Genomic DNA, 15,178 nt, shown 5'->3' with positions numbered 1-15,178 from the left:
TTACTGGTGGCAGTAGCTGCTGATTTCTTGGTCTGAAAGGTGGTGTGACTAATGTGTCACATTGACACGTGTGCCAGCTTAGCAGCTGAAGTAACGTTAGACGGAATGCACGAGCAAGGCATAGGTCACCTCTGTGTACAACAAAACGCACATTCTACCTCATGTACATGTTAAAGTCAGCCCATTATGGGAACACAAGTATTTTACAGCCCCACAATAAATACAGAATATTTAGTCTGCTGTAATGTTTTGTGCAGCATTGTTTGTGTTGACCTTGGATTTTGTCTGGACAGTCACTGATATAAGCCCCTCAAGGTGTTTTAATTTATAATTCAGGTAACTTGGTGTTTACCTTGTCCTTTAAGTTGCTAATGTACTGATTCTTGCAGTAGACCCAAGTCACGTTACTACTGTTTACTAAAGGTAAACGGTCAACAAGGTTAACGTTTCAGTTAGAATTAATCAGGGAACTTTGCATCACTACGTCCGGATAATTCAATGAGCAGTCAGTTTCCACTTGAAGTGGTCGATTATAATTCGGACAGTTATTCCCCTCCCTAGCTGTGCAGTGCCGGTCCAAGCCCGGTAGAAATTGGGGAGGGTTGCGTCAGGGAGGGCATCCGGCGTAAAAACTGTGCTAGATCAACATGCAGACAATGACCCGCTGTGGTGACCCTGAACTCACGGGATAAGCTGCAAGGACAAGAAGAAGAAGATAGGGCGACGGTTTGCTCACTTTTCTGTTTTGCTCCAATTTTCTTTCTCTTACGTCATTGGTCTGATTCTGTCCATTGGTAAACGTATTCATCTCCTCCAGTTTTTTCCTTTTCAACTGTTAATGAACAACATTTTAGGACTGGGGGTGTGCTGCACCTTAAGGGCTGTATATGTAGACACACTCGTCATCTTAAAACTGGGTCAGACAGTCCCAACTGCTTTATGCTAATCTATTAGATAAGTGTGTCTGGGAGTCTGCACTCATGGCTGTTATCTAGGTTCATGTCTCATAGTGAAGGGAATGCAGACTGAAAGGGCTGGAGTTTACCCCAAAAATCTGGACCATGTTGCTAAAAAAAAAAACACAGCCTTTAATTTCCCTCCTTTTTTTTTCTTTATTTTTTTTTGTTTTTTTTTAAATGGGACATTTGCCTTGTGTTGACTTGCATGATGAGCTGATGTGTATAAGAGTGCACGTAGCAAAAGTTTAGAGCTGCAGGGAAGGGTGTGTAAGGACATTTCAAGTTGTCTTTAAGCCGTCTCACCTGTGTGAAGGCAGACTTACTGACGCATCGCTGTCCTAAAATCTACCTCCTCTTCCTCCACTTTGTTCTCGATGAAGTGTTAGGTGGGTGTATGTGCCTGCCAGCCTGCGGGCTTGTGTAGCCCAGCAGTGCATCAGGCACTCAGTCGTCCTGAACCACATTTTCCCACACTCCATCTCATCGTTAGTGTGCCATAAATCTGTCAGAAACTACTCTGACCATTACATAAAGCTTGAAGAAAGGGAAAGTGCGAAGAGACAGTTAGATGACATCTTGGAGGAAGGAGGCAAGATGAAGAATGGGTAGAGGCCTTCACTGCTCACCTAACTGAATTCCTCCAGCTAATTAGCATAGATTAAATATTAAAGCTGCCTGTGCATTTGAAGGTATTCAGTGGGTTCAAGTCTGAAAGATCATGCAGGCTGCTTTATACACTCACACTCACACTCACACACACACTCACACACACTAACTATGGCTTTTGGTTCAGTGATCATCATTGTATTGTCTTCAGAAAACATAATGTAAGTTTTACAAAACTATAGTTGTTAAATTAATGTTTTGTCTTTAGAAAAAATAACCCTTACACAATATGTGACCATGATAATTTCAAAGACAGATCGGTCATTGGCATTGGAAACTGTTGACAGTATGACTGTTCTGTGTATACATGGTTTATCGTGCAGCAGACACTTCAAAATTCTTTCCTTTGAGGCTACTTTGTTTTAAAATATATTTTTAAATTTACTAGAAAATACTAGTTGATGGACTAGTCTCTTGTTGGTGCCAATCACCACTGTCTTAAAGGGACTACTTGTTGCCCCAGGCAACCCTTTTACCATTGAGACCAGCTTGTGCCAACAGGGATTGGCTGGTTTTCAGCAAGTTTGTCACATCATGTCATCACCTGCCTCAGGAGAGCAGACAGTCAGATTAATGCAACTATTTGTAGTACCGTCAGTTATTGCAGTGGCAATATTTCAACTTTGACAGTGTGTAGTGTAGCACTTAAAGTGGTACTAACCTTTGTCTGGTACTGAAATAAATTGGCAGTAAATATGCTCTACTTGTCTTGTCTAAAAGTTCGTCACACAGTTTTACTGATTGATCCTAGTCCAACTAAAGAAATTTAACTTGTTTTGAGGGTCCTCTTTGATGGGGATATTTATTTAAAAATTTAAACCACCACATTTAAAAACACATTTTTAATATTTTTTTTTTTTTTAGTGGCTGTCCATTCTGTTTAATCTGTCTTGGACTGAAAAGCTACATTTGGTTGAACACTTAAACTGGCAACCGCTCCACCAACACGTCTACGTGTGTGCATCTGTGAATGTACCCGTCCTGCACAGTGACGTCACACAGCGGTGTGAAGAGCTGGTTACTATAGGAACTACCATAATGCAGGGGCTGTGCTGGTGAGGTTAGACTTGATTGATAGATGCTGTTAGGCCCAACAGAAAGTACATCCATCTCTTGGGGATCCATGATGTGTAGAGGCTCAATTTGTACCACAAGTGTGAACTCGTTGGCCTTTTTATGAGGGCAGGGTTCACACGCTCACAGTTTGCTTGATTGTACTCACCAGTTTTATTAGTCTTAGTTGCTAATCTTGTAAGCGGATGTGCTGAAGCGTGGACTTGCCTTTGCGCACTGGGGGTAATGAGTTGTGGAGGACTGTGATGTGATTGTCCTGCCAACTATTTCTCTAGTTGCTGTGAAGAATTATCAGCTTTACAGTGTCATCGCACGTGTCGCTCCTCATTGCCTGCATTCAGTCAGAGGCATTTCAACACGTCATTCTGATTTGGTGCACTTTCCATGTTTATGTGGCTTCAAATGAATCCACTCTCTGCCACATGCTCCCATTGTGCTATTACAAAGGTTTTTCATTAAGCACATGGCAGTCACATAGCTGTACTCTGTTCTCTACACCCTGTCAGCTGCTGTGCACTGGCAAATTTTTATCATTTCCCTATTGAAGGTCACTTACCAGACCACAGCAGAGATGCTATAGCAAAAGTTTAGCCTCAGCTGCAAATAATAATGCAAAGCTTTGGGAATTTGCTAAATGGATTTGCCAATAGAAAGTTAATCGTCATTGATCCGATTACAAATATTAACTGAAGGTTTCTGACTGTTTGCTTTTAATCAGTAACTTGATGTAAGCAGTCTGTGTTAATCTGATAATGGTGCAGTTCTCACTTTTAGACAAACTCTTGGTTACTTTATAGCTGCGTTTGTGTGTTGTGCGCTCACGTAACCACTGTGGCAGAAGCTCATACCCAGAGGAATGCCTCAAGCCTCTTGACAGTCTCGGTCAGCTTCGGTTCCATGAGCACACATCAGACAGGACGTCACATATTTTCCTCATGTGTTTGGTAGGAAGCCTCAGCTTGTGGTGATGCGGTGGACTTTTAATAGACTGTGAAACAGCTCAGTCACAGAGGAGGCTTGTTTGGATTGGTATGATGTCTGCTTATATTAAAATAAGGTGTGTTAGAGAACGACTCGTTCATCGGCACACTATTTTTATTTTTTGGTGCAAAAGATGGACAGAATCAATATTAAGAGACCAAAAAAAACACACAAACAAGAGCGAACACAGATGCAATATCACTCATCCTTCGCTCTGCCAACATGTGCCAACGCGTGCGTGTTTGCATGCATGTATAAATGCCACTGCTCATGTCCTTCACACAGTGTGTAAGTAGACTCTGAGCAGCAGGAATTCAGCTCCACCAGATGGTGTTTCCAGGCAGAGCAGCTTGACAATCCATAAAGGGGCAGCAGATAAGAGACTGTCTGACATACACAGACATCGCTTGTGTTGAAAACTGGTGGGAGGGAAGTAGTGACAGTAATGATTACATGTTTGTATAGTGTGGCTGTTTTCATATTGTTTGCTGCTCGTTCTCTTTCCCTTTTCCAGTGTAATTGGTGTAAGAAGAATCTGCGGGGGGATGGAGTGTCTGTTCATTGTGACAACCTTTGGTTAATGAGGTCACTGACATTTAGTCTCTCTAACTACAAGCACTAATTAAGCATGTATAGAAATCCCAGAAATCTGCACCATGTTTATAATAAAAGCTACTGGTCTACAACTGTCCTGCTACTTCTGCTAAAGTATAGAACCTCATCAGTGTAATATGCACATAAGACGAGTCCTAACTGATGGGTTGCATGTTTTGTTTAGTACATTTATTCTCTATAATGATTCCCATTAGCTTCAACAATGTGGCTGCTAGTTTTCTTGGGGTCCACTGAAGCAGTAAATGAACAGCGCTTCCAATCAATTTGATCAACAAACCTGAAAAGGACTAAAAAGAGAAGCAACAAGCAGAAAACGAGACGTGTGTTTGTGCAGTATTGTCTTTAAAAGGGGAAATTAGGTTTTCTATTCCAGAAATGTATTGTAGGGGCAAACAGTTACTTATAGCATCATGATAAATCCATTAGAGATGCTATTTATTAGTCTATGTCTCAATAACTCTGGTCACAAGGCTAATTATAGGTGAAGTGAAAAACTAGTTATATCACTGTCTGATCATGTTACACATGATCAACCAGTTCATTCATTTAGTACCCCGTATTGTCTTTCACGTATTCGGGTTTTAATCCTGCCCCACCCAACCATCAAGGTCAAAGTTGGTGCCAGTCCCGAGCCCGGACAAAATGAGAAGGTTGCGATAGGAAGGGCATCCAGCGTAAAAACTCATGCCAAATAAACGTGCGGAACAGCTTCTGCTATGGTGACCCCTGAAGGAACAAGCTGAAAGCTGTTGATTTGTCTTCATTCACTGTGTGATAGAAGTCACAGTGGTGGTAATTTGAAAAGGGTACAGCTTCTACAATTTCGAGTCTGTTTTAAAGTTTTGATCTCAGGTGTGCAGCTGTATAAAACCTTTTGTAGCTTCGGTTGGGTCTTTAGTTAACATGCCATTGTGGGTAATGTAGGCAGCATACTTTGTCAAGAAGTAGGCATGGAATAAAAAGATGTCTGGATCTGCTTCATCTGGGCTTGAGCATGTGTGCCACATGTTTTTGACTTGGGTGTATAAATCAAAGTAGGGTGTAAACAAACCCTCGTCATCACGGTTCACACCCTAACATGTCTCCCCTTTGTCTTGTTCTGCACAGCGGAGCCCCTCCCTCTCATGGACCTGTGCAGACGAGTGGCCCGACTGGCTCTGGGCAGGGAGCGCATCCATCACATTGACGCACTCCCACTGCCGCAGACTCTCAAGAACTACCTCCAGTACCAGTGACCCCACCCACAACCACGAGACATCTGCTGAAGATGTGCATTGATTATGAACAGGGGGGCTAAGACAGCGCGGCAAGAGGTTTCGTTTACAAGTTTTTCTAATTTGGGTGTTTTATCTCCTGGTTTTCAGCTTAATTGTTCTTGCTGACTGCTGTTTTATTGTAGACCTATGACTAGAGGACCTTACGATTGGGATAAAGTGAGTGAGAGAAGCCCACAGTGCAATACCGTTTCCTGCTATTCACACACAGTCCAACTACACATCCTCAGTCTAATAGGCCTTAAATGCTGCAGGTTTGGGTGTCAGTTTACCCAAACACTCTGGAAGCTCCCTCAGAACTCGATTGTATTTGTATTTATATTCGCTACAACAGAGCAGGCTCTGTGGAGATAACAGTCCCTCTAAGTTGAGAGACAAAGTCCACAGACATCTATTTTTGTGAGAGTGTACACAGTGCAGTGCATGTGAATTACATACATACTGTAAGTATAGTAAGAAACTCATTGACAGGGAGGGAGTTGTCACCTACAAGCTACAAAAAACCCAACTTCAGTGTTTTGAACTTTTGAAGTCCCTCTTCAGTCTCCTGTATGCTTCTGTCTTCCTGTAGGTTCGTTTCCTACACAACCAAAAGGTCCCAGTGGTTTGTAACACGATTTTTTTTTCATTAATTTTCTTGGAACTCAATTGTTCCTCTTGTGTTCCTGTTTTGTTTCCAACACATCTGGTGGGGGAAAAAAAACAGTTGTAAATTATTCCTGTGAAGAACTGGGAGGCAGCGGAATTTAAAACAAAGCACTAACACACGTGGGGGGGAAAAAAACGTTCTGAGTCATCCTGTTTTTTTTCTTTTTTTCCTTTTTCATTTACTGCTGAAGATTGATGTTTCAGTCAAGTCAATGAAACGCAGTGGAGGGAAATTAAACCCTGGAGTGCTTGGATAAATGTTTGGTGCTTAGCTGCTGTGATACCCTCAGAAAATAAGGTTTTTATTTTCCATTTACTTTCTGTGTTCCCTCTTCATTCACACTAGAACTTGCGTGGCCACTGCTCCCTCATTGTTTGGGAAGATGACACTCTAGTCTAACACTACCTTTAAAAGAAGTCCAGACACCTGATGTGTCCGTGTTTGACAAATTGGTGACTTCAATTCCAACCCCCCCAGGTTCCTGTACATTTTGAAATACTACCCTGTGTGTAAGGGATGTTTTCTCCCCTGAACTAAAATTAGACCCTGGATCCAGTGGAAATGCAAGACAGGATGCAGAGTACTTCAAAAGTTTCTTGTACCTGAGAGAGAATTCCTGGACTGGAAACGCACATTGTCTTTTTATCATTTACTCCAATTTCATTTAGGTCTCCATCTTGTTTGTACTCGAAGGACCGGCACCTGTTCACTCTATAGCTCCTATAACGCTGATAGAGGTGGAACTGAAGGTGACGCTGTGTCTTCAACGCTACTGTGCCTGCTCTGAGACAGTACACACACAATTAAAGCACATGACACTAATGTCCTATCAGAAAATGCTTTTTCTCCCCCAAAGTTTTAAATGATGCTTTTCTATCTTTTCCTTCCACACCCTCATGGGCTTTTATCCCTGACTTACTTTTGAAAATTAGGGGGTTATGACATTTTTTATTTTTATTTTTTCTATAGATTAAAAAATTGTTGGGATGCCTCGCATGTAAAGGGGGAGGAATGTGCTGCCATAAGAATCTTTTAAAATGTGAATAAAAATAAACTCAACTAAACTCACGTTGCTTGTTCGTGTGCTCTTTAAGTATCACCAGTTATAGGACTGTTACTCTGAATCTTTATACAGTGAGAAATCCACTGTGGGGGAATAATGATGCTCATTTTATTTGCGTTACATCAACTGTGATACGTTCCCCTTTTTCAGTTGGTGGTTTCACAAATAACCACAGCTTCAAGTTCTTTATCTGAGGCTCAGCTTCTGCTGCTTGTGCAACAGAAACATTAGCACTGGCTTTGGTCACTGTGCGCTTTAAGGTTAGTTATCCTTCTAATGTCATTGACATTTTGACACTTCCTCCTTTCCATTCAGTGTTTTTCTACACTTGACATGCCTTTTATAACAAAATGTACATGTAGCTTGAGTTCCTCTTGCAGCTAGCCCATCTTGCTTGACATCACAGATGAGAAGAGGCGGTTCATTGATGGGTTTTTTTTTTTTTTTTTTTTTTTTTAAATAGGTTTTTGGTCTCTATGGGGATTAAGAAATTTCTGAATTTATCGTTTTTAAATGTCATTTATCATCATAAAGTCATGTTCCAACCATGGGGTTTTTTATTATATGTATCCAAATGATCCAAACTTTTAAATGCACCTTTTATAAATGATGCTGTTCAAAAACATTACAGTTGAATCTCTCCTCTATTCACAAACACTGCTGTTATGATTTTTCCATGTATTCTGCCAAGTGATGACGATACTGACCTTTTGCTTGGAGCACAGTAGTTTCAAATAGTGCTTGCAACACTTGGAGCGAGTTGCAGTGATGTCATTTAAGCTGATTTAGCTTATTCATAGACGTGTGTGTAATTTTTTATTTTTTCTTCTTAAGCTAATTTTGAGTTATAAACCTCTGTTATTGAAGTACACTTCAGCTGTATTTGATCAGAAAGCTAAGGGGCCTGTCATATTCTAGTGGCATGAAGTCTATAAATGGATGCTTCATTATCAGCACTGATAATGTCAAACACACATTACACCACATCAAGTTCTGGAACAAATGTAGTTGCAACAAAGATCTAACTGTGATAGAAAATCATTTGGTGCTGTCAAAGCCCCAGATGCTGTTTTTGGTTTAGTCAAAATGATCTGGCTCTAAACTGGATTCCCTGCCCCAGAGCAGGCTTTGAACACGGAACAAAGCTTGTTGTGTGATTGGAATTCGGCTCGACTTGGCTTTTCCCTGGCACCATCAACAGAAACCCCATTAATGCTGTGCAGCAGAGAGCAGACTGTGTTGATAATATCATAATCGCACTGAGAGCCATTGGTCCCCTTCAGCTGTGTCTGAGAGGACGACTGGCACTGACAAAGGAAAATTGATGGACACCGACGTTTGCATCTTTATGAATGATGACGATAATGTTCCTGCTGATCAAGACAAACGCTGCATTTGTGTGTTCGCTTTCACTTTGACGTCAAAATAACAAAGCCCTAAAATGCAAAAAGTAACTCGAGACTAGATCTGCTTTCAGCTCCAGTCTGCAATTGATCCCCAAATGCAACACGTCTGTCTCAGCATATAGTGCTGTTCAATAATGCAGGGAGCAGCCCTTTTAAAGGATTACAGCTGATGGCTTGTTTGATTTGGTTTTAAGGGACTTGGTTTTTCCAGATCCATATTTGGCGGTCTCTTTGGAGTCCAGCATGTTTTGCCAACTTCCTCTTCAGTCCCCTTTATGCTCAGCTTAGACAAAACATAAGTCAGCATGGAGCTTCATCTTCTGCTTAACATGCTTTGACTGAAGGTGAGTAACATGCATTTCAGTTATGTGAGAAATGACTATTGCTACTGTACGTCTTCCTCATTTGTCTTTGGGATGCTTCCTCCCTTTCCCCTCTTAAGAACTCGTGTAAACGGAGTGAGGCGAGAAAGAGATGGATGGTTGGAGGCCAGTTATCTACTACAGAAACGAGCAGAGATCCATAATTTATGGAGTCAAAAATATGCAGCCACTTGGTAAGTAAGGTTGGTAAGTCTTTTGAAAGCAAACGTTTCCTATTCGCCCTCAATCTTGTCTCTCTCCTCCAGGTCACATGGACATTAAGTTTCAGAGTATAGCTTCAATTTTTTATTAAAGTTTCAGAAATATTAAGAAATTCCAATACCTGCTCGCCAGTGAAAGTTGTTGATGGCAGGATGTACCAAGTATTATTTCTGTATTGTGTAATATACAAGGAGACTAAAAAGCTGTGAGGTTAACAGAAGTTCTTACAGAATGTCGTCCCACGTACAGACCAAACTGTTTATCTGTTCTGAGTAACCACAGCTGGCGTCTACTGTCATACAGGGACAGGATGTGATGAGGACAGTGATTAAAAACACAAGGCCAGTCTGCTCAAAGTTCTTAATGTTTTTGCACTTTATTTAACACCGACCCCTTACTGTGTTATCTACGAGTCGACATTGACTGATTTGTGCTGGTTTGGCGTAATCGAGAGAAGGCAACTAGCCTTTTTTTTTTAACTATATTAGATGAGACCTAAGATGAGGACTTGATAGAATTGTCCTCCGCATGAATCAAACATATTTGGTGATTATGTGATATTGGTGGGTGACTGGACTCGAGTGCTCCTGGCTGCGACCTTTCTGTGTGGAGTTTGCTTGGGTGGGTTTCCTCCAGGTACTCTAGGTTTCTTTTTTCACTGGCCAAAGACATGCTTTTTAGCTTAAACAGGATAAGAGGCTAAAGATGATGGATAAATGGACTCCTTGCTTATAACAAACTTTCTAAGCATTGGCAGTGGCTGCACATAAAGATGCTTGATTATATATTTGATTATTATAAAGAGGAATCATTGATTTAGGACTGTTCATTGAGAAGTTACCTAAACGATCATCTGATGATCAGAAACTGTATGTGATTATTCATTCAGCAGAAGATTCAGCCCTAACAAGGTGTGCAGAAGCAGCTCAGCCTCAGTGATGGCACTGGTTCAAGTCTGCTATCAATGCTATCAATGCTGTAAATGCTGCGCAAACAGTCTGTTCCCTCGGTCGGTGGGGGAGCTGGTAACAGGAGCAAAAACTAAAGAGAAAACGATCAAAAGATACAGGAAAAACAGGACAAATCGAGGAGATCAGTGAATGAAGAGAGACTGGGTACTGGGTGGCAGAGAGAGGAAATTAAATAAAGACACTTTACTGATGAAAATAAGATGCAGTCTTTTGTCCTTTTAAGTTAGTCCCGTTAGTTCAGGGTCGCCTCAGCGGATCATTGTTCCCAATCTCTACCGGGCTTGGACTGGCACTGCACAGCTGGGGATGGAAATGGGCTGTTGGGGGTTCAGAGTCTGGCCCGGAGACACTCCTACAAATAGCTGGGACTGGGGATCAAACCACTGACCCTGTGGTCCGTGGACGACTATCTTACCAACTGGGCTACAGCTGCCCCCGCAGACAAAAACCTCTACCTAAGGGATTTTTATGTTTTGTAAACAGCAGCTTTAGGAGCATTTGCTTGCTCTGAAAGTTGAATTCCACTTTCGGCAGCGCGTGTTTCGGTGATATCTGGGAACCTTTAGAGGCCATGTGGAGGCATTCGTGAGTCATACTCTTATCTCTCTGCCACACTCACAGCTGGAGACCTCCATGTGAGACCCAGTAATAACAGCACGGTGCCTTTTCTTATCCATACTTCATCTTTTTCTGACTGTCTCCTTTGTACCATCGCTAACATCAACTTTTTTTTACTATTTGTGCCTGTTTTATGTTGGGGGGGGGGGGGGGGAGTGAGCAATAGTCTTGAAAACTTTCCAAGGGTTTTATTTGGACCTCCTTCCTGCTATAGCAACCTTTTCAAATGTCATCCGCTGCCTGTTTGCAAATACAAACCAACTGGTGATAACACAACCATCTGCACACACACACACACACACACACACACACACACACACACACACACACACACACACACACACACACACACACACACACACACACACACACAGGTTAATTAGTCCACAGACAGTCCTACTGTGCCTCATCAGTATTTCAGATCAGTGCATTTAAATATTGTGGTTTTGTATTTGTGGCTATTTCTGCTTTAAGCAAAACACTTGCCTGAGAGGTAGACTCAAACTGACACGCACATCAGCTAATACCATGGCTGACTCTGTGCCAAAAGTTTTTAAAAGCAGCTGTATATACACATGCGCGTTGAGTGTGTCGTCGGTGTGCAGAGTACAGTGGCATCTCCACCCTTTGGCCTGTTTCCTGTTCTGTTGTGTCCACTGCACCTTATGTAAATGTACAACTGGCCGGTAGCAGGACCTATGACGTTTAATGCTGTTATCCTGGTTTTGCTGGCTTCCCTGTGACAAAGATCATGTCCTTATATATCAACATAAGCAAACCCAGATGTTTGCTTTTCACATTATAACCACTTTAATTTATGATGAATGGGGGAGGCGGCACATTGCATCTTGGTCGGACGCCATCACATAAGTAATTATGTGAGCCAACACAAATAGAGCTTTGTAGAAAACTTTTCAGAATCTAATCAAACACAGCATCGGTATCGCACAGAAAATCTCCTGCGTGGCTATGTGCATAACAACCTCAAGATGTGTCCTTGTGTCAGGATGAGAAACTGATGTGAATAGAATCAGTGTTTGGCACATTACTGCTGCCACGTTATGGTCATCTGCAGTTACTACAAAACCTCTGAGGGAGCTGGGTGTTCCAGTGCTTCAGTGTTGTGATGTCACGATGAGGAATCTCTACATTTAAAACTAATTAGAGTTGATTTGATCACACAAGTAATTATTAGATTAAAGGCGGGAAATGTTAAATTATTTCACCTTTTAATGCAGATCAGTAGCTTTGTGCTTTGCTTCCAGCCCCAAGCCGACACAAGTGATGAGCAGAATGACTGCAAAGAGTAAAATGGAATATTTCCATTTAAATTAAAGCTACAAAGAGTTAAAATAAACTGAGCTGCTTTGTGTGATATTAGAACAAAGTGGATTAGCGATTGTCATTGAGGGTGAAGTAATGTGGCCACTGGGCTGTGAGGTATAAACCAGACAAGTGATCCCATGTCAGTGAGTGGGTTTGTTTGAGGTGATTTATAAAAAGGATTTATTGTGCTGAAAGCTGTGGTTATACATGCAAGTAGTGCTTTAGAGGAGGAAGAAGAAAGTTCCAACGTTTGGATTCTCTCCTGTCTCAGCTTTAAACAATATTTTTATGTTGATGGTGTATCAAATGGGATTTTAATGAACGGAGTCAGGAGCCTTATCTCCACAGTCGCCAGATCCCTCTCCCTCTGAGTATCTCTTGGCCCTTTTTGTTGCCAAAACTTTACCCTGTTGGTTCAGTCTTGCCACCCTCATTGTTTCAGCTGCAGCAGGCAGCAGTATTCTGCCAAAAAAAGCCAGACAGCAGAAATTCTGAGACTTTATTGTGGCTATGAGAGAACATCAAGCAGCTGTGTTTTTCCCTTGGGAGGAAAAGGGATGAATGACATCAGTGTTGGTAACTACTACTTTCCACTGTCTCAAGTTGCTAAAAACAATCAATTTTTTTTCTGCTTTAAGCATAAAAACAGCAATTCACAAATCGATCCCAACTCGAAGTCCACTTCCATGCTCGCTCCGACTTATTTTCTCGGACGTTGGGTTTGTTGATTGTTTTGTCAACTGTCACATCACTGCATCACTTGGCGAAAAGGCGCTTAAACCTTTAAATTGAACTCGCTACGATTACACAATCGATTTCCACAGCCTCAGTAAATGAACGTTAATTAGGCAACGGGCGTTTCTCTCTGAATCATGCCTTTCAGTTCTGGGGGTTTGGGCGCAGTGAACTCCTTTGATTGACAGTAAAATAAAAGGCACCCGAGGCTCCGTCCTTAATCAATATATTTGAAAAAGTAACTACATACACGCTGTATGTTTGGCAGTTTTTACTGTATTGTGTTAACTGTAGTGATCACAAACCACTTATGTGTGGAGGAGTCTGTTTGCCCAGAAAGTTTCACTAGCAGGGCAGCTGTACGTGCCCTGTAGATGGGCTGGAACAGTTTTTGCTAAAATTGATGATCGTTAATGAGTTCACACAGAGCTTTTGAGTTTTTACTTGGCATTGTATTCTTTGTTTTTAACTGGTATTTTGGGCGAGGTGCTGCTTTGTGACCATCTCAGGCCAAATGTGACGCAGATTCATTCCTGTTTTTCCTGGACATCAGACAGTTCTTAGGAATCAGATCTAAAGGTTTTTCCCAAGAACTGTACTTGACTGTTGTGCCTGACACAAAGATTCTTCCAGTTACTGGCTTTGCCTACTGCAGGTTTTTGTGCGGGCAGAGGAATTGTGCAGATCAAGGTGTGTGTTATTCCACGTGGGCCTGCTAAGAGATCACATGGAGCCCTGTCGGGAGGCTCAGCAGCAGGGCAGACGCCTGGCAGGGCCCTGGGCTCCTGCTGAGCTGGAAGTGTATCTATTCCTGTTATTTGTCCCTTAATTACGAGCACAGACTCGCACGTAAAAACCCTTTTTTTTTGCAAGCACATGAATTATATTGTAGAGAAATGATCTAACATAGAACATGATAACAAAATATAGTTGCTTGTACAAATATATTTGATGCATTACTAATCTTTACTACTGCTTTAGTAGTTTGTCATCAAAATTCTTTGTACACTTTCTTTGTACACCCTCTACCTGAGTGAGCAACCAATCTACCAATCATAAGTACCAAAGATGTATAAGAAAACACAGTTTAAGTCACATGTCTGTGGGAACTTTGTGGGGAGAAGTTAATTACAACTATAGTAAACAACTCAGTCACTAAGCAAAGAAAAACCCTGCAGTCATTGGTGGCCCGACTTCGTTTCATTCAGCTCAGCCTTTCTGCTGCTTGCCTGCAGTTTGTTCACACCCCGGAGGCGAGTCTTACCCCATTTTTCACCATGTTAACAGTATATTTGTAGAATACATAATACCACATTTCAGTTACAAAATACGAATTCTTGATTTTCTAGTTAAATGTTAGTAACACATTCTGAAACAGTCTGACTGCTCCACACTTGTGTTACGCTTCAGGACCCTGGCAGTTCTAAAGGGCACAGTCTGGCTGTGGTAGCATGTTTCAGTCAGTCCTCACGCACAACTGGGCTGATTTGGCTCTGATCAGACTTTCCACTGTGCACCAGCTCTGTAGTTGAACTTTTCCAATCCTTTGCACGCCAGCCAAACTGCGTGACTATCGATTACTTTTAAAATATCTCACTGCTGCTTCCGTTTGTGCTTCACTGCTTTTGTTTTCACTTCACAGCTCTGCCCAAGTTTGTGCTGGGTCCTCTGGTCTCAAATTCCTTAGTAACCTTTATTGTGGTTTTCATCAGCTCCTTTCAGTTTTTCAAGGTTGTTATTTTCGGGGAGAATAATTGTAGTCTGTTTCTTCTGGGGCAGCATCAGTATTCATGTACTACAGCTCCCAGTATGTTTCTGTTATGACGCTGTAGCCTTGACACCGACTTCCATCATCCAAACGGTGAAAATAAGAAAACTCAACATCTGTCCATCAGTTCTCAAATGCACTTATATGTAGGCCAAGTTACTCTGCAGTCTGTACTCTGGGGTATTTAAATTGAGTGAAGGAACTTTTCATTTTATGTTTGTATGAATGAGCCACGAGTGAAGGTGACAGTGCCTGGAGCTCCCCCATCTCTGCTCTCTTCCCTTGAATATAAAATGTTTTTTGAATATTTTAGTTTTTTTTTTAATAATACATGGGGTGTTCCCACATTTCCTGAAGCACTAAGAGCCAAATTTACATTGATTTTAGAACAGGGTTCTAAGATTAAGGCTGAAATCAAACTCCATAAACACCTCAGCATGACTGAAAGTATGAAAAACGCAGAACAAGGTACAGGGAGCTGTGGAAGTA

The 15,178-nt window shown here is 41.6% G+C and overlaps 1 protein-coding gene across 3 annotated transcripts in view; it reads left to right on the top strand.

The window, feature by feature from the left end:
- The window catches only part of LOC137128964 (SPRY domain-containing SOCS box protein 4-like), a 34,774-nt gene extending 27,488 nt beyond the window's left edge, over positions 1–7,286 (top strand). For all 3 annotated transcript variants that reach the window (XM_067507698.1, XM_067507697.1, XM_067507699.1), the window contains one exon: positions 5,403–7,286. In XM_067507698.1, the coding sequence (XP_067363799.1) occupies positions 5,403–5,530 (128 nt within the window). In that variant the 3' untranslated portion in view covers positions 5,531–7,286. The remainder of the gene's footprint in view (positions 1–5,402) is intronic.
- Positions 7,287–15,178: the final 7,892 nt, after the last annotated feature.

The sequence above is a fragment of the Channa argus genome, chromosome 6, assembly GCF_033026475.1.
Source record: "Channa argus isolate prfri chromosome 6, Channa argus male v1.0, whole genome shotgun sequence".
Classification (NCBI taxonomy): Eukaryota; Metazoa; Chordata; class Actinopteri; order Anabantiformes; family Channidae; genus Channa; species Channa argus.
Note: the sequence above shows the minus strand (reverse complement) of the source record. Positions and strands in the feature narration are given on the sequence as shown.